Consider the following 23,015-nt stretch of genomic DNA (forward strand, 5'->3'; position numbering starts at 1 on the left):
TGTAACCTGTAAACGTTCAGAGAAGATATTCATACAATCCTTTATTACTGCTCTTGGGATAGGTACAGTATATTCATTGCCTTTCATTTCCTTCTACAGAACCTACCTTTCCCATTTTTCATCCCCATATACTTTGTCAATGTGTAGTAATTAAGTTCCCTGTGTGTCAACTCTAGGTCAGCAAATACGTAGAGCCGGGTCGCTCTCTTTCACATGGATTACAGTGTGTTCTTCCTAATGATCACGGGGGTGTATTCTAACCGCTCCTGACACTGGTGCACGAGACCAAAAATGTTTCCTACTCGCTCGGTGTGAATGCCTGTTAGTTGACCCCGAAGGCATCGTTAGTTTGACGAGGAAGACACGTTTCTGTTTGAGAATGTGTGGACCTAAGGGCGGTTGATCAATGTGGCCTATGTTTTGTTAGATCCCTCCCCCCCATAATTATTTCCTATTCGTATTTTCTCAGAATGAATACATTGGCATTGAGGCAGGCGGATGATTGTTTTCACAGGTTGTCTGTGTTCAATTTGCAAATCTTGACAATTCCTTGAATGTCCGATTTCAAATTACAGGTAACTGCCAAAATAAAGGAACCATCAAGTGTCTTAATAGTGTGTTTGAGCCACCACGGGTCGCCAGAACCGCTTCAATGCTTAACATAGCCAGGTGGGGGGGGGGGGGGGAGCCTGAAACTAAATCCCCTGAAAACCAGAGGCTAGCATAGATTCTACAAGTGTCTGGAACTCTATTGAGGGGATGCGACACTATTCTTCCACGAGAAATTCCATAATTGTGTGTTTTATTGATGATGGGGAAAACTGTCTCAGGTGGCGCCCCAGCATCTCCCATAAGTGTTGAATTGGGTTGAGATCTGGGGACTGACACACTTTAAAGCCCCTATGTTCCTTTGAGACCCCTCTTCCTAAGTTACAAATATTGTATTGTAGTCATGGTAACCAAAATAATGGGCATCTGAATTTTGTGTTAAAAATTGTCAGGCACATTTGTTTTTAAAACACACTATTTCAAGTATGTATTTACAAAAGATACATTTGAGTAAAACATCTCTCTGACAGACCTCTTAATACATTAAGTAGAAAGTGACAAACCCCAGCTGCTGTGAGACCATCAATATCTGGGTTGTGGAGACATCTGTAGCATTGGATGCATTCGTTTTAGCTCGCCCAGTGCCCCAGGTGGGTGGAAATGTTCACTTTAGGAAGGAATAGTTTAAAATGTGTAAATTCAACTCACCTGGTGTCCTGGACTAGCTTAAATGAATGTACCCATTTGTGACCCGTTGTGCGCACAGGGCAATTAATCTTCAACAGCTTAGTATTTAATGATGCAAAACATTCTGAACATTGCAGATATAAATGGAATAAATACAGCTGACATAATTCACTATCTGACAATCATATCTGTTCTACACAATATCTGAAAGTTCTGTAAAGCTACATCCTCCTGAACAGTACCCAGGTGTAACACAACTCTAAACAGCCATACAAAAAAAAAAAAAAACTATTCATCAAGGTAACCAAAGCACTTCTCTGACTGTACAGACAACATTCCAGAACAACATTCTAGAAGAAAGACTGCTGTAACAGATTCAAGACTTCTCCTCCATAGCGATGTCCAATCCAGTGGTTGGTTCAGTCACGTCAATCATCATAATCAGTCGATCAGGAACGGGTAGTGACACAAAAAGGGCCCAATTCACCCATTGGGCCTTGAAATAAAGTAGTCCCTTAGTAACAATTGTCCATCGATGGCAACCAGGTTATGAGACCATTTCCGTCAAAGGAAACTTTACGATACCAGTTGTATTCATATGCCTGCCCAAAGAAACATTGTTTTCCTTTGAACAGTAAGAGGTTTCTGATTCACAGCTTTGACCTTTAACATGGGGGTAGTCTTGGCTAGTAGTTGACCAGTAGAGAAAAGTCACCAATATAAACTACTATAAATAGAGTAAAGCCATTTCATATCCTCCAATCCAAAGATGTTCACTGTTATACCATATTGTTGCTCTCGCCGACTTTGTCCACAAACTGAAAAAAAGATACAAATGTGTTATCAGATAACCACAATCTTTGTCATTTAAGGGTGGTTCGCCGGACGCAGATTAAGCCTAGTCCTGGACTAAAAAGCAAGCTCGATTAATAACCTTAATTGAAAGTGTTTTTTGTTGTTGTTCAGGACTAGGCTTAATTTGTGTGTAGAAAACTTGCCCCTGGAGACAAAGGGCAATGGTGAATCTCTTTGGCAATTCTATGAACTTTATCACATGGTATTACACATGGAACTTGAGATACTTACTCCACTAATCCCTGGGAGGTTCAGTATGGACCCGAGGACAGGCAACCTCCTGATGAAGCCTACTGCCACTGGGAAGAAGCCCCTGGGAAAGAGAAGAGTGACATTTGGGGTGAATCTCAGAAGTATTTCTTGAGTTTTTCAAATCCTGTTCCCTCACCTACTTCACAAAATGTTAGAGGGAAGCGAGGAGAGCATTGGAGAAGATCTGAGGTTCCTTCTCCTCCAATGTTCTCCTTGCTTCTCTGAGGTTTTGAGAGAGAGAGAGAGAGAGGAAACAGGGAATCAAGAAAAAAACATGGCCAAAAAATAAGTTGGTTGAAATGTTTGGCTAACTGTCCATTTCAGACCCAACTGACCTGAATAAGAGGAAGAATCCATAGATCTCCAGCACCACTCCAATGATAGGCCAGCCAATCAGAACTACCAGCACCCCCCCCAGGAAGAAACTGGTGGCTTTAAATTTGTGTCTCTGGAAGAAGAATTTGAAGGTACGCTCCAAGCCGATGACAAAGGACAGGCCTGCTACAAACAAGATCTGACACACAAACACAGGGGTGAGAAATTAAGGTTAGAGGATTTTTAGAATCCCATGACAGTATGCTGCACTACTAGCCTGGCGGCATCCACCTGCCTGGCTGAGGGGCCATGCGCACTGTGAGTAAAGTGCTGAAAGATTTGTTTTTAGAAGAAATGCGCACAGGCATAAAATGGGTCTAATTTACTCAAAAGCTTACTAAAGTGAGATTTTGTCCTCTTGTTTCTTGGCTATTTACATTTTATTTACATACTAGTTTTTTAAATGTTTGAGTTTGCTTCTAGTGCTAGCGAAGAAGAAACGTCCTCGGCTACTAGTCAGATTCTCGGGAAACGCTCATTTCACGCCCCTTTTTCATAGCAGATTAGGATAATTAACATAGCAGGTTAGGAGACTAGGGTTAGGTTAAGGTTAGGGAAAAATGCTCTCCTACCCGGCTATGAAAATCCCCTTGTAATCAAAGTGGCGTGAAAAGAGTGTGGGCTCATTTGAGTGGTAAGGCGAAAGCAACCCACTGTAGACGAAAGTCAGTGAAGTCAGGGGAGGTGCATCTGCCACAGCCGAAAGTCGGACAATGTAGTTAGGCTAGGCTCAGATCAACATGGCAGTGTCAACATAGCTGCTATTGTTTATCAATGTCTGTCTGTATAAATGTCAAAAGAAACTTTTCTATGCCCTGGAAATATACTGGAATCATAGAGTGTGTATACTTCATTGGTTAGACTAGAAAGGTCTCAAATATCACTTTTCATTTGTATCACCTGTAGCTTTAAGATATGACAAAGTTGGTTCCTGTTTTAGTCATGTATTTTGCCACACTCACGTGAGTCAAACAAACGCACCATAATGACTGGTTGGCAAATTGTGCCCCACACAATGCAGGTGATGGCTGCTGCATGGTGCCGTTGGTGAGAAGCAGTTCATGGAGTCGACATGTAGTCGCAAGTATGAGGATTCTGTGTTATGCACTATAGCCCGTTACCATATATGTGATTGAATATTATCTGCTGTTGGCTTGTGTGGATGTATGTATGTGTTTTGCAACATAGCTGACTTGAAACATTGTTAACAGTTTCAGAGCCATGGGCCTTTCTCATGATGGAAAAATACAGAATAACATGAAGACAGGAACTGTGCAATGAGTTGGGGGGCACATTCAGAACGTAGTGTTGCGAGAACAAACGGTCTTTTGTTAGATAACAGGAGCCAGGTGCGAGATAACGGTATCGAGCATGAGCGCATAGATATTCTTCACAGCAACAGTTACATCTATCAACTGACATGCTTAGAGGGCTGGGACCAGCCTCTGCGCCAACAATCAACGATAGGCTGGGTGAGTTTAAACAACGCCCAGTCTCTACTCTGACAGACCGGCTCGGAAGCAGGAACTATTTCTGTCAGGGTATATTTATAATATCTTTGTCAAGAACAAGTCAGTTCTCTGTTTGCCCTGCGAGGTGGGACAGAGAGCCCGTATATATGAAAATTGCATTTACCACTTATTGCTTAGCTAATAAAAAAATACATAGTGTACAATCGGTGACTCATTGTCATATTTATCCAATTGACGCAACTCTAACACAAGCCGGACAATTTTTATAACCATAATGCAACACACTCTGAAAGGTGGTGACCAACGATGGTCAATTACTTGACCAAAGTGATCCGCTTTAACTTTCCCCGTCCTTCAGATTCTGCACAGGCACTGCACGTGATGACTGGAATGGCCCCGTTTACCACAGTAACCTTAAAGGGGCAGCTGAAAATGTCTCATCTGTGATATTTTGGTTAAAAGACTGCTGACAAAATATTTAAATTACATTGCGCAACATTCCAAATGTCTTACAAGTAATACAGTTCTTGTTTTACAAACATTACTATAAATGCACATCAGTTTTTTTCCTTCTGTGTGTAAATAGGGCTGTGACGATACCATCGCAATATTCTTTCCATGGCAAAAATTAAAAAACACAAAGCAGAGCAATCTCTTGCTGTGTACGTACAATATCGTGTGCTATAACTTGGAAAATAAATACATGTAACTTGGGATGACAACATAATGATGTTTGTTCCCAACAAGATGTTAAATCCGTTTTGTTTCCTTTTATTTTACTAGGCAAGTCAGTTAAGAACAAATTCTTATTTTCAATGACAGCCTAGGAACAGTGGGTTAACTGCCTGTTCAGGGGCAGAATGACAGATTTGTACCTTGTCAGCTCGGGGATATGAACTTGCAACCTTTCGGTTACAAGTCCAACACTAGGCTACCCTGCCGCCCCTTGAATCTATTATTCCGCGCCAAGAAATCTGCTCCTTTTACTCTCTGTTCCGAACACACTAGACGGCCAGTTCTTTTAGCCTTTAGCTGTACTCTTATTCTACTCCTCCTTTGTTCCTCTGGTGATGTAGAGGTTAGCCCAGGCCCTGCAGCCCCCAGCATCACTCCCATTCCCCAGGCGCTCTCCATTTGTTGACTTCTGTAACCGTAAAAGCCTTGGTTTCATGCATGTTAACATTAGAAGCCTCCTCCCTAAGTTTGCTTTATTCACTGCTTTAGCACACTCCTCCAACCCGGATGTCCTAGCCATGTCTGAATCCGAGCTTAGGAAGACCACAAAAAATCCGGAAATTTCCATCCCTAACTATAACATTTTCTGTCAAGATAGAACAGCCAGAAAGGGCGGAGTTGCAATCTACTGCAGATATATTATGCCGAGTTCTGTCATACTATCTAGGTCTGTGCACAAACAATTTGAGCTTCTACTTTTAAAAATCCACGTTTCCATTAACAAGTCTCTCACCGTTGCCGCTTGTTATAGACCCCCTTCAGCCCCCAGCTGTGCTCGGGACACCAAATGTGAATTGATCGCCCCCTATCTATCTTCAGAGTTCGTACTGTTAGGTGACCTAAACTGGAACATGCTTAACACCCCGGCCGTCCTACAATCTAAGCTAGTTGCCCTCAATCTCACACAAATTGTCAAGGAACCTACCAGGTACAACCCTACATCCGTAACCATGGGCACCCTCTTAGATATCATCCTGAACAACTTGCCCTCTAAATACACCTCTGCTGTCTTCAACCAAGATCTCAGCGATCACTGCCTCATTGCCTGCATGCGTAATGGGTCCACGGTCAAACGACCACCCCTCATCACTGTCAAACGCTCCCTTAAACACTTCAGCGTGCAGGCCTTTCTAATAGACCTGACCCGGGTATCCTGGAAGGATATTGACCTCATCGCGTCAGTCGAGGATGCCTGGTCGTTCTTTAAAAGTAATTTCCTCACCATATTAAATAAGCATGCCCCTTTCAAAAAATGTAGAACTAAGAACAGATATAGCCCTTGGTTCACCCCAGACTTGAGTGCCCTTGACCAGCACAAAAACATTCTGTGGCATTCTGCATTAGCATCGAAAAGCCCCCTCGATATGCAACTTTATGCAACAAAGTCAGGAACCAATATAATCAGTCAGTTAGGAAAGCTAAGCTAAGGCTAGCTTTTTCAAACAGAAAATTGCTTCATGTAGCACTAATTCCAAAAGGTTTTGGGACACTGTAAAGTCCATGGAGAATAAGAGCACCTCCTCCCAGCTGTCCACTGCACTGAGGATAGGAAATACCGTCACCACCGATAAATCTACGATAATCGATCATTTCAATAAGCATTTTTCTACGGCTGGCCATGCTTTCCACCTGGTTACCCCTACTCCAGCCAACATCTCACCACCCCCTGTAGCAACTTGCAGCACCCCCATCCCCACTTCTCCTTCACCCAAATCCAGACAGCTGATGTTCTGAAAGAGCTGCAAAATCTGGATCCCTACAAATCAGCTGGGCTAGACAATCTGGACCCTCTCTTTCTAAAATTATCAGCCAAAATTGTTGCTATCCCTTTTACTAGCCTATTCAACCTCTCTTTCATATTGTCTGAGATATCCCTCTTCAAAGGGGGAGACACTCTAGACCCAAACTGTTATAAACCTATATCCATCCTGCCTTGCCTTTCTAAAATCTTCGAAAGCCAAGTTAACAAACAGATCACCGACCATTTCGAATCCCACCATACCTTCTCCGCTATGCAATCTGGTTTCCGAGCTGGTCATGGGTGCACCTCAGCCACGCGCAAGGTCCCTAATGATATCATCGATAAAAGACAGTACTGTGCAGCCATTTTCATCGACCTGGCCAAGGCTTTTGACTCTGTCAATCATTGTATTCTTACCGGCAGATTCAAAATACTGCCTCGCCTGGTACACCAACTACTTCTCAGATAGAGTTCAGTGTGTCAAATCAGAGGGCCTGTTGTCCGGACCTCTGGCAGTCTCTATGGGGCTGCTACAGGCTTCAATTCTCAGGCCGACTATTTTCTCTTTATATACCAATGATGTCGCTCTTGCTGCAGGTGATTCTCTGATCCACCTCTACGCAGACAACACCATTCTGCATACATCTGGCCCTTCTTTGGACACTGCTAACAAACCTCCAAACAAGCTTAAATGCCATACAACACTCCTTCCGTGGCCTCCAACTGATTTGAATTGCTAGTAAAACTAAGTGCATGCTCTTCAACCGATTGCTGCCTGCACCCTCCCGCCCGACTAGCATCACTACTCTGGACGGTTCTGACCGAGAACATGTGGACAACTACAAATACCTAGGTGTCTGGTTAGACTGTAAACTCTCCTTCCAGACTTACATTAAGCGTCTCCAATCCAAAATGAAATCTAGAATAGGCTTCTTCCTATTTCGCAACAAAGCCTCCTTCACTCATGCTGCCAAACATACCCTTGTAAAACTGACTGTCCTACCGATCCTTGACTTCGCCGATGTCATTTACAAAATAGCCCCCAACACTCTACTCAGCAAATTGGATGTAGTCTATCACAGTGCCATACGTTTTGTCACCAAAGCCCCATATACTACCCACCACTGCGACCTGTATGCTCTCGTTGGCCGACCCACACTACATATTCAGCGCCAAACTCACTGGCTCCAGGTCATCTATAAGTCATTGCTAGGTAAAGCCCCACCTTATCTCAGCTCACTGGTCACCATAGCAACACCCACCTGTAGCACGCTCTCCAGCAGGTATATCCCCAAAGCCAACACTTCCTTAAGCCGCCTTTCCTTCCAGTTCTCTGTTGCCAATGACTGGAACGAATGGCAAAAATCACTGAAGCTGGAGTCTTAAATCTCCCTCTCTAACTTTAAGCATCAACTGTCAGAGCAGCTTACTGATCACTGTACCTGTACACAGTCAATCTGTAAATAGCACACCCAACTACCTCATCCCCATATTATTACTTACCCTCTTCCTCTTTTGCACCCCAGTATCTCTACTTGCACATCATCATCTGCACATATATCACTCCAGTGTTAATGCTAAATTGTAATTATTTCATCTCTATGGCCTATTTATTGCCTACCTCCCTACTCTTCTACATTTCGACACGCTGTACATAGATTTTCTATTGATTTTCTATTGTGTTATTGACTGTACGTTTGTTTATGTGTAACTCTGTGTTGTTGTTTTTGTCACACTGCTTTGCTTTATCTTGGCCAGGTCGCAGTTGTAAATGAGAACTTGTTCTCAACTGGCCTACCTGGTTAAATAAAATAAAAATCCTCCACGATATCACAACTCAAGTGACCAATCGAAGCTCACCATAGCTTCCAACCCATACTGGGGATCCCGAGTAGGGATTGGAATTGTCAAAGACTCCAGCCACACTAATCATAGACTGTTCTCTCTGCTACCGCATGGTACCGGAGCACCAAGTCTAGGTCCAAGAGGTTTCTAAAGAGCTTCTACCCCCAAGCCATGACTCCTGAACATCTAATCAAATGGCTACCAAGACTGTTTGCATTACACCCCCCTCTCTTCTAAGCTGCTGCAACTCTCTGTTATTAACTATGCATAAGTCACTTTAAAAACTCTACCTACATGTACATATTACCTCGACACCGGTGCCTCCGCACATTGACTCTGTACCGGTACCCCCTGTATATAGCCCCGCTTTTGTTATTTACTGCTGCTCTTTAATTATTTGTTATTCTTCTGTCTTACAAAAAAAAGTATTTTCTTAAAACTGCATTGTTGGTTAAGGGCATGTAAGTAAGCATTTCACTCTATTTGGCACATGTGACAAATAACATTTGATTTGAGTGGCACAGCACTCTAAGGCACTGCATCTCAGTGCTAGAGGCGTCACTACAGACCCTGGTTCGATTCCAGTCTATCACAACCGGACGTGATTGATCCCATAGGGCGGCGCACAATTCTCCCAGTGTCGTTAGGGTTTGGCTGCTTGTATAGTGTAAACGCCAGTCCCGTAGAGCATGGCGCTTGCAACGCCAGGGTTGTGGATTCAATTCCCACGGAGGACCAGTATGAGGGGGGAAAAAAATATGAAAAAGTCTGCTAAATGAGTCAAACGTAAACAGCCGATAAGGGGTACATTTGGGATCATTTTCGTGAAAAAAGGAGGTGCACATACATGTAGCATGGCATCTATCGCAAACATTATGATTATGTAGTAGGCTATAACTCACATTTCCAATGGCAAGAAGAGCTTTGTCAAAAAACAGGATCATCCCAAAGAAGAGGAAGAACACGCCAAAGCCTGTCAACCCCATCCCGATTTCTGTGGAGCCAAAATTAGAAGTCAATACATTTTCATTTATTATGGATCCCCATTAGCTGCTGCCAAAGCAGCAGCTACTCTTCCTGCGGTCCAGCTAAATTGAGGCAGTTTATACCATTTTAAAACATTACAATACATTCACAGATTTCACAACACACTGTGTGCCCTCAGGCCCCTACACCACTACCACAAATCTACAGTACTAAATCTATGTGTATGTATAGTGCGCATGTTATCGTATGTGTGTGTATGCATGTGTTTGTGCCAATGTTTGTGTTGCTTCACAGTCCCCGCTCTTCGACAAGGTGTTTTTTAAATCTAATTTTACTGCTTGCGTCAGTTACTTGATGTGGAATAGAGTTACATGTAGTCATGGCTCTATGTAGTACTGTGTGCCTCCCATAGTCTGTTCTGGACTTGGGGACTGTGAAGAGACCTCTTGTGGCATGTCTTGTGGGGTATGCATGGGTGTTTGAGCTGTGTGCCAGTAGTTTAGACAGACAGCTTGGTGCATTCAACAAGGCAATACCTCTCATAAATAAAAGTAGTGATGATGTCAATCTCTCCTCCACTTTCAGCCAGGAGAGATTGACATGTGTATTATTAATATTAGCTCTCTGTGTACATCCAAGGGCCAGCCGTGCTGCCCTGTTCTGAGCCAATTGCAATATTCCTAAGTCCTTTTTTGTGGCACCTGACCACACTACTGAACAGTAGTCAAGGTGCGACAAAACTAGGCCCTGTAGGACCTGCCTTGTTGATAGTGTTGTTAAGAAGGCAGCGCATCGCTTTATTATAGACAGACTTCTCCCCATCTTAGCTACTACTGTATCAATATGTTTTGACCATGACAGATTACAATCTAGTGTTACTCCAAGCAGTTTTGTCATCTCAACTTGCTCAATTTCCATGTGATTTATTACAAGATTTAGTTGAGGTTTAGGGTTTAGTGAGTGTTTTGTTCCAAATACAATGCTTTTAGTTGTAGAAATATTTAGGGCTAACTTATTCCTTGCCACCCACTCTGAAACTAACTGCAGCTCTTTGTTGAGTGTTGCCATCATTTCAGTCGCTGTAGTAGCTGACGTGTATAGTGTTGAGTCATCTGCATACATAGGCACTCGGGCTTTACTCAAAGCCAGTGGCATGTCATTAGTAGAAATTGAAAAAAAGCAAGGGGCCTAAACAGCTACCCTTGGGAATTCCTGATTCTAACTGGATTATATTTGATAGGCTTCCATTAAAGAACACCCTCTGTGTTCTGTTGGACAAGTAATGTTTTATCCACATTATAGCAGGGGGTGTAAAGCCATAACACATACGTTTTTCCAGCAGCAGGCTATGATCAATAGTGTCAAACGCTGCACTGAAGTCTAACAAGACAGCCCCCACAATCTATTTATCATAAATTTCTCTCAGCCAATCATCAGTCATGTGTGTAAGTGCTGTGCTTGTTGAGTGTCCTTCCCTATAAGCATGCTGAAATTCTGTTGTCAATTTGTTTACTGTAAAATAGTATTGTATCTGGTCAAACTATTTTTTCCAGAAGTTTACTAAATGCTGGCAACAGGCTGATTTGTCGGCTATTTGAGCCAGTAAAGGGGGCTTTACTATTCTTGGGTAGCGGAATGACTTTAGCTTCCCTCCAGGCCTGAGGGCACAGGCTCTCTAGTAGGATTCAATTGAATATGTGGCAAATAGGAGCGACAATATCATCTGCTATTATCCTCAGTAATTTTCCATCTAGATTGTCAGACCCTGGTGGTTTGTCATTGTTGATAAACAACCATAATTTTTTCACCTCTTCCACACTGACTTCACAGAATTCAAAAGTACAATTCTTGTCTTTAATAATTTGGTCCGATATACTTGGATGTGTAGTGTCAGCGTTTGTTGCTGGCATGTCATCCCTAAATTGTATTATCTTACCAATGATAAAGTCATTAAAGTAGTTTGCAATATCAGTGGGCTTGGTGATGAATGAACTATCTGATTCAATAAATGAAGGAGCCGAGTTGGCTTTTTTTCCAAAAATGTAATTTAAGGTGCCCCAAAGCTTTTGCTATCATTCTTTATATAATTTATCTTTGTTTCATAGTGTAGTTTATTTTGATTTAGTTTAGTCACGTGATTTCTTAATATGCCGTACATTTGCCAATCAGTTGGGCTGCCAGACTTAATTGCCATACCTTTGCCTCATCCATCTCAACCATACAATTTTTCAATTCCTCATCAATCCAAGGTGATTTAACATTATTTAACATTAGATCATCTCTAAGCTTTACAGGAATGTGGTTCTGAACATAGACAGCAACACCGCCTCCGTTGGCATTTCTACCTTTTCGGTAGATGTTATAACCATGTATTGCTACCACTGTATCAAAGGTATTACCTAAGTGAGTTTCAGAGATAGTCAGAATATGAATGTCATCTGCAAGTTATTGCCTTCATGGACTTTGTTTCTTAGGCTACATATGTTAATATGGGCTATTTTTAGCACTTTTCTAGGTTGCTTGATTGTTTTTAATGCTTAACTGGGAAGCTTATCAGAGGTAGACTTAATCATGTTATATACATTAAAGTCTAACTAGCTACATTGTTTCCATTGACATTGATTGACACCTAAAGCATCCATCCATCCATATACTCTTTCTTGTCTGCACATCCGTTACTTTATGAGCAGGAGTAGGTAGGTAACTAGCTATCGCCCATGATTTAACTAGCAGTGAAATAAGTTCATAATAGGTCGTTCATAAAACAGGGCGATGGGCCCAACTGATCCCATTCATTCAACCTGGCTAGCTAGAAGGACTGCTCACAAAGAGAAGATACAACAACGCTTTAAACATGTCATTTATAAATTCAAAGGTCTTACTCTGTGAATCTGTTAGAGAAATCATTTTTGTCGGGAAAGGTAGCGATTGGAAAATCACTTGTGCTCATTCAATAATCGTTAGATAGCGGTAGCTTGTTGAAGCAGAGGAAAAGCTGGCGCCACGTCTTCTTCGTGATTCATGCATTCACGCACGCTCAAATGACACGTTCACGGGAAACAGTTCTGCGCGGTGCTGCGTAGAGATTTAGTTGTGATTAAAAAGTCAAGATATGGGGGGATGTGTGTGTTGCTATTTGTGAACAGAGATCTGTATATAATGACGAGATGCCCATGTCTCCGCCCTAACAATTGGAGTCGTTGTCCCAAAGATGGGAAGGCAGAGGCGACAAGGTCCCAGATAAGCCCATATAAACACATTAGGTTTATTTTGGACAAATTTTGTCGAGAGTGAACCCTCTCGCTTCGCCTCTTCCTCTCTGTTGTGGATATGTATTTTGCTACTATGTATCCTTAACCCCAACACAATTCTGCCTGGACTCAATATAACTGTGATTTCTTTTAACGTTACATCGCCATCTTTATGGGAAATGTGGTTCTCTGCTTGAAAAATATAGCTACTACAACATCCATGCGTAGGCAATCCGGAAGAGTGCAGCCGGTGACGTGTTCAAGAAAATACTCGATTAGTTAAAAAAACAAACATAATTAGAGCAGAAAACCTCCGTGTTTACACAATGTCCTCGTTAGGAATACTCGTAGGCTATTTTCTCCCAATAACTGCAAACATGAGTACCATTTTTGCAATACTTCTTGTTTTTGTTGGGTGCTGCAGCAATGTTGTGTTTCTGGAAACGCTTGTAAGGTCAGTGATCAACTCTGAACTCCTCAACAACATATATTGACAACTAGGCTACTAGCTTGGTTGAATGAGGTTAGCTACATCTTTAGAAATGTTATGCATTCTGTAAAGAACAAGTTTATATAGGCCTAGCTAAGATGCTGCAATGCTTAATATCCAATAATCTCATATTTAGGCTAGCATATTTCCTAAATATTCATGTACACTTTTATATATTTTTCGTACTCCCAGAGAGTTCCCAGGATGTGGCAACATTGTGACCTTCGCTCAATTTGCCTTCATTGCATTGGAGGGGTTCATCTTCGAGACGAACTTTGGAAGAAAGAAACCAGCCATCCCTATGAGGTAGGTAGCCTAATGCAGTGGTTCCCAAACTGTGGGGGACATCTAGTTAGTTCTACAACTAAATGCTTTCAACTGAAATGTGTCTTCCACATTAATCCAACCCCTCTGAATCAGAGAGGTGTGGGGGGCTGCCTTGATCTATGTCTCCGGCGCCCGGTGAACAGTGGCTTGACTGCCTTGCTCAGGGGCAGAATGACAGATTTTTACCTTGTCAGCTCTGGGATTCGATCCAGCAACCTTTCGGTTACTGGCCCCACACTCCTACCCGCAGGCTACCTGAGGTCGGCGGTCCCCCTCCTTTTTAAAGGAACTCAGTCCGGCATTAAATGTATTCTTGAAAGTTGTAATAGTAAAATGGACAAGGTGCAATTTCGAAATACATCATCAGTTCCTCTTGTCATGTTAGTCTTTGCATACCTTGGATAACTTTTCTCTCGACCTGTGTGCACCTACTTCGTAAACTTTCATTCATAGGCTAGTGTAACAGTATAGCTTCCGTCCCTCTCCTTGCCCCTACCTGGGCTCGAGCCAGGGACCCTCTGCACACATAGACAACAGCCACGCTCGAAACATCGTTACCCATCGCTCCACAAAAGCCGTGGCCCTTGCAGAGCAAGGGGAACAACTACTTCAAGGTCTCAGATCGAATGACGTCATCGATTGAAACGCTATTAGCGCGCACCCCGCTAACTAGTTAGCCATTTCACATCAGTTACACTCGTTGTAGCAAACTGATGATGGGAATAGGGAAAATTTGAGTAACATGTAGTAGCCTAAACCTATTGATGTTACGTTGAACTGGGTGAATGGAATATGAATGACAGTCATCCAACATGCTGTAATAGAAATAATGGCATGCTCATGAAAATAAAAATCGGCCTACCTCATAATAAATGGCACTGACCACCACTGTTGGAGAGCTATTTATAACTTGTCAGAAATGTCCAAATCAACTAGCCCATGTCAGCTAATGTTTTTTTATAGAGGTTTTTTAGCCCATAGATATTGTTGTAATTTTTTAGTCACTCAAATATCACATGAATACACATTAGACATGGAAAAATGTGTAGAATTGCAAGAAAATTTGCTTTAAAACTGCTCAATTTTCTTTGCACCACGTGACAAAATGTGTAGAATTGCAGGAAATAAGCTTAAACCTGCAAAAGAGGGGTGTGAACAGTTTGTGTCATGAACAGTGCTTGTGCCTATAGAAATAGACAGGCGTGAGCATGGGGGGGGGCACAGGATATTCCCCAATGCTGAAAAATTTTGGGAACACCTGGCCTAATGTATGAGAATGTAGCTACAATGATGGAATTATTGAGCTGTCTGTCTGTCTGTCCGTCTTTCTCCCTGTCCTGTCAGGGATGAGAAGCACAGTTTTCATTTCAACCTTTGTGTTTATTTCTTCTTAATAGCAACTATGTAATCATGGTGACCATGTTCTTCACAGTCAGTGTGATCAACAACTATGCTCTCAACTTCAACATCGCTATGCCTCTGCACATGATCTTCAGATCTGTAAGTATACCGTTATACATGTTCTGATGGCTCTTAACTCAACATCTGATGCTTTTAGTACCACTTATTACCAACATCTAATAATATCCATTCTTGATTGACAAATGCTTTGTGTTGTGCTTATATCTTCACAGGGATCGTTAATAGCTAATATGATCCTGGGTATAATAATTCTGAAGAAAAGGTATCCCCCGCATAACTTCTCTTTACTTGGCTGTCTTACAAACCCTTACCATGTTAACATGTTACTGTTACTCTAGAGATGTTACTAATTTGTTAGCCAAATGAATAGGCTACCTTTGCCTTTCTGCAGCATGAGCTATAGCATCAGAGGAATGTATTGCTGCCTTTGTCACTATTTTGCATGATCATGATGGCTGCTGTTGAAATGCCTAAAATGTCTGGCCTGGTCTGGTTATAAGGAGGTTCTGAAACTATGTACAGCATCTTTTCCCTGCAGGTATTCAATGAGTAAATATCTCTCCGTAGCGATGGTGTCTCTGGGCATCTTCATATGCACCATCATGTCCGCCAAACAAGTGGTGAGCTCTTCATAATATTAACATGTTTCTGTTCAACCACACACTTTGTTTCCATATGCAGCTGTGGGTTGCAGCTGCAATGTCTAGTAGTTCAGTTGTTACACATTTGTTACAGCTACTACAATCTGTTATACATATACAGTAGTCAGTACATATTTGTTCATATTGTACAGGGAAATATTCAGTAAGTTTTTGTACTGTTACATTTCCTGCTATTTAGTGACCTCTGTTTTCCACTTTTCAGAATGTAGGTACTAAGGGCTCAGATGATCAAGGTGTATATGCCTTCCTGCACTGGCTGATAGGTAAGTCTTACATTAACTTTTACATGGAGTCTTCTCAGCCAGATTTCCTTGTTCCAGAATGACTTTTTGATAACAAGATCTTTACCTTGCCTCGACTAGTTGGGACTACCTTTATCTGAGAACTGGACACGGATTGTTACTGTTGTTGACAAAGGGTGGACAATGGATTGAAATAAGAGCACACAACTCTATCACACAAACCCTGCATACATATTTATAGGAAATTACGGGACTTGCAAGTCCTTAGTGCATAATCTACCCCATTCCCATTTTAAACTGGCAATGATTAATGCAATCATTAATACAAGCTTAAGGCACAGACACACCGGTAGGATTGTAGTGTCTGCCGGCCGAGAGTACTTAGCACCTCTGAACAGAGGGCTGGCAGTCATTTTGCAAACCGATTCTACATGTGAAAAAGACTGCAGTCAGCAAACAAACAAACGGCCCCCTACTGTACAGACTGTCTCCCTCTCCCTGTATGGTTAAAGTATCCGTTTCTCAATCATGATATAACTGATCTTCTGGGTTTGTTGTTGTTCTTCTAGGTATCGCCATGTTGACCTTTGCACTGCTCATGTCTGCGAGAATGGGCATTTTCCAGGAGACCCTATACAAGCAGTATGGCAAACACTCCAAGGAGGCTCTCTTCTATAATGTACGTGTCAACCCCAAAACTCCTGTATGCATTCCAAACCTGTCAGGTGTTGTATACTTGAAAGGCAAAGTAACTCACAAAAGTAATTGTAATTTATCCCCTGACAATGGGGATATTTAAGCTTTGCTTTTCTCACCAAACGTAATTCGCCACCCTACAATTGTTGATCTATATTTGGTGCAAACCAAGTGTCTGCATTTTCAGTGGTGTGCATTGATACTAGGGTGTTTTATATGTATACTTTACTCTATATATGTATCTTCTCTGCAGTTGTAATATGTGTCATTGCTCTCTCAGCACTGCTTGCCTCTGCCTGGGTTCCTGCTTCTGTCCTCAGACATCTACAACCACGGTGTCCTCTTCAGTCAAAGCAGTGAGTTAAATACAGTCTTGTAGGAACGTTTTATATGAAAACATGTCAAAAGTATCCTCCTCATTGAGTAGAGTTGCAAAGTTTCCAGGTTATTCAGAAATCTCAGTTGAAGGATTAATGGGAAATTGCTTCACTAACCTCAATAATTTATAGTTATGTCTGTTGGTGTCTTTGCTTAACCTGGTTCCAGATCTGTTTGGGCTGTCTTGACAATAACCATAGGAGTTAGCAAGACAGCCCAAACAGATCTGGGACCAGGCTAGTCTTTGCTCACTGATGTTATGAATGTTATGTTGAATTCACATTGTCCAGAGTTGGGCTGTAGCCTAATTTACATTTGTCTTCCAGCTCCTGTAGAGGTTCCTGTGATTGGCCAGGCTGTGCCGGTGTTGTGGCTGTACCTACTGCTGAACGTCATCACACAGTATCCTTTACAATACTTTCACAGTGAATACTGTATTTGTGTGTAGTCACTACACACAAATAAAACATGTAAATCCATGTTTTATTGTCACATACACAGGATAGATGCAGAGAAATGTGTTGTTTTACAGGGTCAGCCATAGTAGTACGGCACCCCTGGAGCAAAGTAGGGTTAATTGCCTTGCTTAAGGGTACATCAACCGATTTTTCACCTTGTTGGCTCAGGTATTCGAACCAGCGACTACCTGCCTGCCACCACGGTAAGGATTGGAGGTTGTTTTTCTTTCAGCTCCTGTAAAATCTCACTTTCACAGTAAACACTGTATGAGTAGTCACTGAATACAAATTGGCATGCTTGGAGGGGAATTCATCCCATTGGAAACAAATTAGACTAATCCAGAGTTTTTTTTACAACGCTGCTAACAAACACACTGTTATTGACGTCTCTGTATACTAGAAGACAATGCACATTCACCTTACAAATTGCAATGCAAACACACTCTTCACTCACATACACACACACATTTTAGACCCGTTTTTATTAAACATATACCATCATCCTCTACCAGTCCTTCACCCTCCTCAGATACGTGTGCATCCGCGGTGTCTTCATCCTGACCACAGAGTGTGCCTCTCTCACCGTAACCCTGGTGGTGACTCTGAGGAAGTTCATCAGCCTCATCATCTCCATCCTCTTCTTCAAGAATCCCTTCACCGCCTGGCACTGGGTGGGCACTGGAGTCGTCTTCCTGGGCACCCTGATCTACACGGAGGTCTGGACTAGCATCTGCACGGCGTTAAGAGGAAGTGAAAAGCTGAAGAAGAAAAAGACGTAGTAATATGCAGTAAAGAAGGCGGAGTGATACGCAGCACTTTCGTCAATTCCTTGCATCCTCTCTCTTTGCCTCAAAAAGAATTGAAGAAGAGGATCCACGAACTTGGATCCACAACTGCACTGTTGTGTGTGTATACGGGACTACATTTGTTGTGGGTGTGATTGCACACTCTGGAGCCTGTTTCCCCCCTCGCTCTCTACTGCAGTTGCAGTAGGAGCACGTTGGTTTTTAATAGAATCATCATTAAAAAAATAATTGTTTTCATTGCTTGAACAATTACTTTAGAAAAAAAGCATTCCCACTAGGTTTCTCACTTAACCCATTTTAAGGACATAACCTTGACAAAAACTACCTTGTTGACTGAATAAGTCAAGGCAAGATTATTGCAAACTGATTGTATGGAGATACCCTACTGTTTTGTTAGTTTTGTTTGTTTGGTGAGCTGTATTTATTTAGGTGTTTTGCTAATTATGAGTTTTGCTGAGCTGTGACTCAAAAGTATGTGTCTGTCAACATGTAATTGAACACCAGAAAAATTATTATACCGGTAAATGGACAAAACACATTAGTGTACTCTGATTAGCATAATTTTGAAATACTAAATGACAAAAAGTGAGTTCACCACCTCAATGCTATACAAACTGATGTTAGTGAAACACAAAAGTTACAAGTATTATTTTCATGTATTCTGAATATGATACTTGCTCAGATTTTATTGTAGGAATATTTCCTCAGGAGGATTTTTGTCCTTTCAAAATAGTACTTGGCAGGTCCAGCAACTTTGTCTTGAAAACCCCCCAAAACCATGCAAATGCATTTTCCTACACTCCAGAATCACTGCACCATTAATTCTCAACCTACTGAAATAAAAAGTTCTACCCTATACATTTGCATTGTATTGCATAATATTTCTGTATGTATATTTCCATACAATGACCCACTTACAATTAAAAGGAAAATATTGTACTTGCGTAATAGTTTCAGTGAAATGCACTTAATGTACCCTGGTCAAAAGGAAAATGTGCATAGTAGACTCAGCCTGGTCTCATAAACTAGACATAGTATAGCAAATGTAAATCCGGGACACGATTCGGTTGACCGTTTTATGTGTGGATTAATTGTCGGAGTAGAGGACCTTGCGCATTTCAGGTAAAATAACAACTCAACATTTATACCCAGGACAAATTTGCTAGCAACAGCAAGCTAGCTAAATAGGACAAATTAGGTAGCAGCTGCAAGCTATCTAGCTAAAATGCCATAAATGTTTAATGCTTTTCAACCTGTCCCCAAAATAATATAATTGGTTCAGAGTTTGTTTTGATATTTCAACCTGCCTGTCATGATCTTGTTTGCTGTGTGGAGGCAAAATCAATTTGCGCACGACGGCGCACGCGCATCCTGCAATTTTAGTGGATCTGATTGGTCAAGACACGCAAAGAGCCTGCAGTAGCACTCTGATGTGAAGGACAGAGAAATTGTGGGCGAGTTGACAAATCATAAAAAGAATGGTATAAAAATTAAGTCATAAGTGCCGCCTCGCGATAACGTTTTCCGACGGCCCTGCTGTAGACTACCTATCTGTTGCATTTCTACTCTGCCACATGGAAGGTCGCTTTAAGTTTTCAAAAAAGAAGACGCAAGTTTTCACGATGGGCACAATGACAGAAAAAATACGATAAAGCGAAGTGTCTGTCTATGCTCGCGCCTCATCCGCCTGCGGGGAGACCAGACACCTGCACCCAAGCGTCGCACTTAGCTTTCGTTCTCGTTTAAAAGGAACATTATGCAAGTTTGACTTTTCTTATTTGAACCCGATGGCTGAATCTTGGTGATGTAAGTCAAATTATTACAGTTGGTTTATTATTTGATGCTGAAGTGCGGTGCATGTTTTATTATAAGCACGTTGAAAGTAGGCTAATATGTTGTCTTTTATTGTAGCTTCAACATCGGTGTTCCAACGATATGTTTGTTTGTTTGTTTTATTAAATTATCTATAAGAAATTTGTTCTAGACTCGTGGAATTGACGCTGCGCCATGTTTTTCTTGCCAAGGGAGGGTGTTTTCATCCCTTGCCAAACGACTCTGACACTTGGGCATTGCCCAACGTCCGCATTCCCCATCATGTTGCGCAGATACAATTCCAGGGCTGAAGTACTCCGAATACCCGCGGTGAACGTTTTTATCTACACTATATACAAAAGTATGTGGACACCACTTCAAATTAGTGGATTCGGTTGTTGACAGGTGTATAAAATCGAGCACACCGCCATGCAATCTCCACAGACAAACAATGGCAGTAGAATGTCCTTCTGAAGAGCTCAGTGACTTTCAATGTGGTACCGTCAAAAGATGCCACCTCTCCAACAAGTACGTTTGTCAAATTTCTGCCCAGCTAGAGCTGCCCAGGTCAACTGTAAGTGCTGTTATTGTGAAGTGCAAACATCTGGGAGCAACCACGCTCAGCCGCGAAGTAGTAGGACACAGAAGCTCACAGAAAGGGACTGCCAAGTGCTGAAGCGCGTAAAACTGTCTGTCTTCGGTTGCAACACTTACTACCAAGGTCCAGACGGCCTCCAGAAGCGACATCAGCACAAGAACTGTTCGTCCGGTGCTTCATGAAATGAGTTTCCATGGCCAAGCAGCCGCACACAATCCTAAGATCACCATGCGCAATGCCAAGCGTCGGCTGGAGTGGTGTAAGGCACACCTCCATTGGACTGTGGAGCACTCAAAATGCATTCTCTGGATTGATGAATCGCACTTCACCATCTGGCAGTCCAACAAACAAATCTGGGTTTGACGGATGCCAGGAGAACACTACTTGCCCCGATGGGTTTGAGGTCAGTGCCCTGACCTCAACCCCATCGAACATATTTGGGAAGAATTAGAACGCCGACTGCGAGCCAGGCCTAATCACCCAACATCAGTGCCCGACCTCACTAATGCTCTTGTGGCTGAATGGAAGCACGTCCCCGCAGCAATGTTCCAACATCTAGTGGAAAACCTTCCCAGAAGAGTGGATGCTGTTACAGCAGCAAAGGGGTGACCAACTCCATATTAAAGCTCATGATTTTGGAATGCGGTATGACGAGCAGGTGTCCACATACTTTTGGTCATGTTGTGTATAAATAAAAGAAAGAGGTGTGATTTAAAGTGTAAATAACTCAATCGTGGAGCGGTATTTATTTCACGCCATCCAGTCAGTTGCGTAGCATTATTCATAGGCCTACCTGTTTTATGATTTAATAATGATGCTGAACCGTTGCAATTGCTCATTGTTGTGTTGTGCCACATATTGTTGTCATATCAGCTTTTTGGGATGTCTTTGTTAGCTGCGCACTTTGGAGACTTGTGCGCTGGCTGTTAACTAATTTGATTTGGCAATATGGTAATATAGCATTTGTTGTAGACACGTACAGAGGTTTCAAATTGGTTGTCATGATATTATTAGTGTGTGTGTGTGAGAGAGGGTGGGAGAGAGTTTGTTTATCTTGTGCCTTCATTGGTTAATTTGTAAGTCGCTCTGGATAAGAGCGTCTGCTAAATGACTTAAATGTAAATGTAAATGTTTTATGATTCACTAGGCTTCTGTGTTTATATCACTAGAGAAGGGCAAGGACTGACACACATATAGACATACAGACACAGTGGATGTAAGGTCAAGGCGTATGTGGAGAGGGATAAAGAGAATATAATGTACCCTATCAGTATGCATGTATACAGAAAGTTAATTCCTTCATAGATATGATCTTTAGAGAAGTTTAAATGTTTTCTCTTGTTTTGCTTACATGAATGAATACTGCATTTATTATTATATGAATAGGAACACCACCCTTGACTCTCCTTTATTTACAATACTGTTCAAAAGTTTGGGGTCAGTTAGACTTTTCCTTGTTTTTGAAAGAAAAGCTCATTTTTTGTCCATTAAAATAACATAATATTGACCAGAAATACAGTATAGACATTGTTAATGTTGTAAATGACTATTGTAGCTGGAAACGGCTGATTTTTAATGAAATATCTACATAGTTGTACAGAGGCCCATTATCAGCAACCATCACTCCTGTGTTCCAATGGCACGTTGTGTTAGCTAATCCAAGTTGATCATTTCAAAAGGCTAATTGATAACTTTAAAACAAACTTTTGCAATTATGTTAGCACAGCTGAAAACTGTTGTTCTGATTAAAGAAGCAATAAAACGGTCCTTCTTTAGACCAGTTGAGTATCTGGAGCGCTCAGCATTTGTGGGTTCGATAACAGGCTCAAAATGGCCAGAAACAAAGAACTTTGTTCTGAAACTCGTCATTCTATTCTTGTTCTGAGAAATGAAGGCTATTCCATGTGACAAATTGCCAAGAAACTGAAGGTCTCGTACAACGCTGTCTCGTACAGCGCCCTTCACAGAACAGCGCAAGCTGGCTCTAACCAGAATAGAAAGAGGAGTGGGAGGCCCCGGTGCACAACTGAGCAAGAGGACAAGTACATTAGTGTCTAGTTTGAGAAACAGATGGCTCTCAACTGGCAGCTTCATTATATTGTACCCACAAACACCTGTCTCAACGTCAACAGTGAAGAGGTGACTCCGGGATGCTGGCCTTCTAGGCAGAGTTGCAAAGAAAAAGCCATATCTCAGACTGGCCAATAAAAAGAAAAGATTAAGATGAGCAAAAGAACACAGACACTGGACAGAGGAACTCTGCCTAGAAGGCCAGCATCCCGGAGTCGCCTCTTCACTGTTGACGTTGAGACTGGTGTTTTGTGGGTACTATTTAATGAAGCTGATAGTTGAGGACTTGTGAGGCGTCTGTTTCT

General features: G+C 41.9%; 2 protein-coding genes across 2 annotated transcripts; one reads left to right on the top strand and one right to left on the bottom strand.

Annotated features, from left to right (window-relative positions):
• Positions 1 to 1,320: 1,320 nt before the first annotated feature.
• On the bottom strand, positions 1,321 to 12,614 carry LOC115109708 (vesicle transport protein GOT1B). The gene is made up of 5 exons (XM_029634961.2): positions 12,381 to 12,614; positions 9,414 to 9,505; positions 2,679 to 2,857; positions 2,323 to 2,404; positions 1,321 to 2,054 (listed from the first exon to the last, which is right to left on the bottom strand). The coding sequence occupies exons 1-5, from the start codon at positions 12,403 to 12,405 to the stop codon at positions 2,016 to 2,018; spliced, it is 417 nt and encodes a 138-aa protein (XP_029490821.1). The 5' UTR covers positions 12,406 to 12,614; the 3' UTR covers positions 1,321 to 2,015.
• A 167-nt stretch (positions 12,615 to 12,781) lies between these two features.
• Positions 12,782 to 19,086, top strand: LOC115109707 (UDP-xylose and UDP-N-acetylglucosamine transporter-like). The gene is made up of 10 exons (XM_029634960.2): positions 12,782 to 13,203; positions 13,432 to 13,545; positions 14,964 to 15,066; positions 15,201 to 15,250; positions 15,527 to 15,608; positions 15,853 to 15,913; positions 16,462 to 16,571; positions 16,869 to 16,944; positions 17,293 to 17,368; positions 17,954 to 19,086. Exons 1-10 carry the CDS (start codon positions 13,076 to 13,078, stop codon positions 18,201 to 18,203), a joined length of 1,050 nt encoding a protein of 349 aa, XP_029490820.1. The 5' UTR covers positions 12,782 to 13,075; the 3' UTR covers positions 18,204 to 19,086.
• The last annotated feature ends 3,929 nt before the right edge of the window (positions 19,087 to 23,015 follow it).

This window comes from Oncorhynchus nerka, linkage group LG25 (assembly GCF_034236695.1).
Source record: "Oncorhynchus nerka isolate Pitt River linkage group LG25, Oner_Uvic_2.0, whole genome shotgun sequence".
Lineage (NCBI taxonomy): Eukaryota > Metazoa > Chordata > Actinopteri > Salmoniformes > Salmonidae > Oncorhynchus > Oncorhynchus nerka.

Coding starts and splice junctions, on each gene's coding strand:
- LOC115109708 (XM_029634961.2), bottom strand. CDS start 12,405: ATGATTTCTCTAACAGATTCACAGA. Junction 2,858..9,413: donor CTCTTCTTGCCATTGGAAAT/GTGAGTTATAGC, acceptor TTTGTGTGTCAG/ATCTTGTTTGTAGCAGGCCT. Junction 2,405..2,678: donor GGATTCTTCCTCTTATTCAG/GTCAGTTGGGTC, acceptor TCTCTTTCCCAG/GGGCTTCTTCCCAGTGGCAG.
- LOC115109707 (XM_029634960.2), top strand. CDS start 13,076: ATGTCCTCGTTAGGAATACTCGTAGGCTATTTTCTCCCAATAACTGCA. Junction 15,251..15,526: donor ATAATAATTCTGAAGAAAAG/GTATCCCCCGCA, acceptor TTTTCCCTGCAG/GTATTCAATGAGTAAATATC. Junction 15,609..15,852: donor TCATGTCCGCCAAACAAGTG/GTGAGCTCTTCA, acceptor TCCACTTTTCAG/AATGTAGGTACTAAGGGCTC.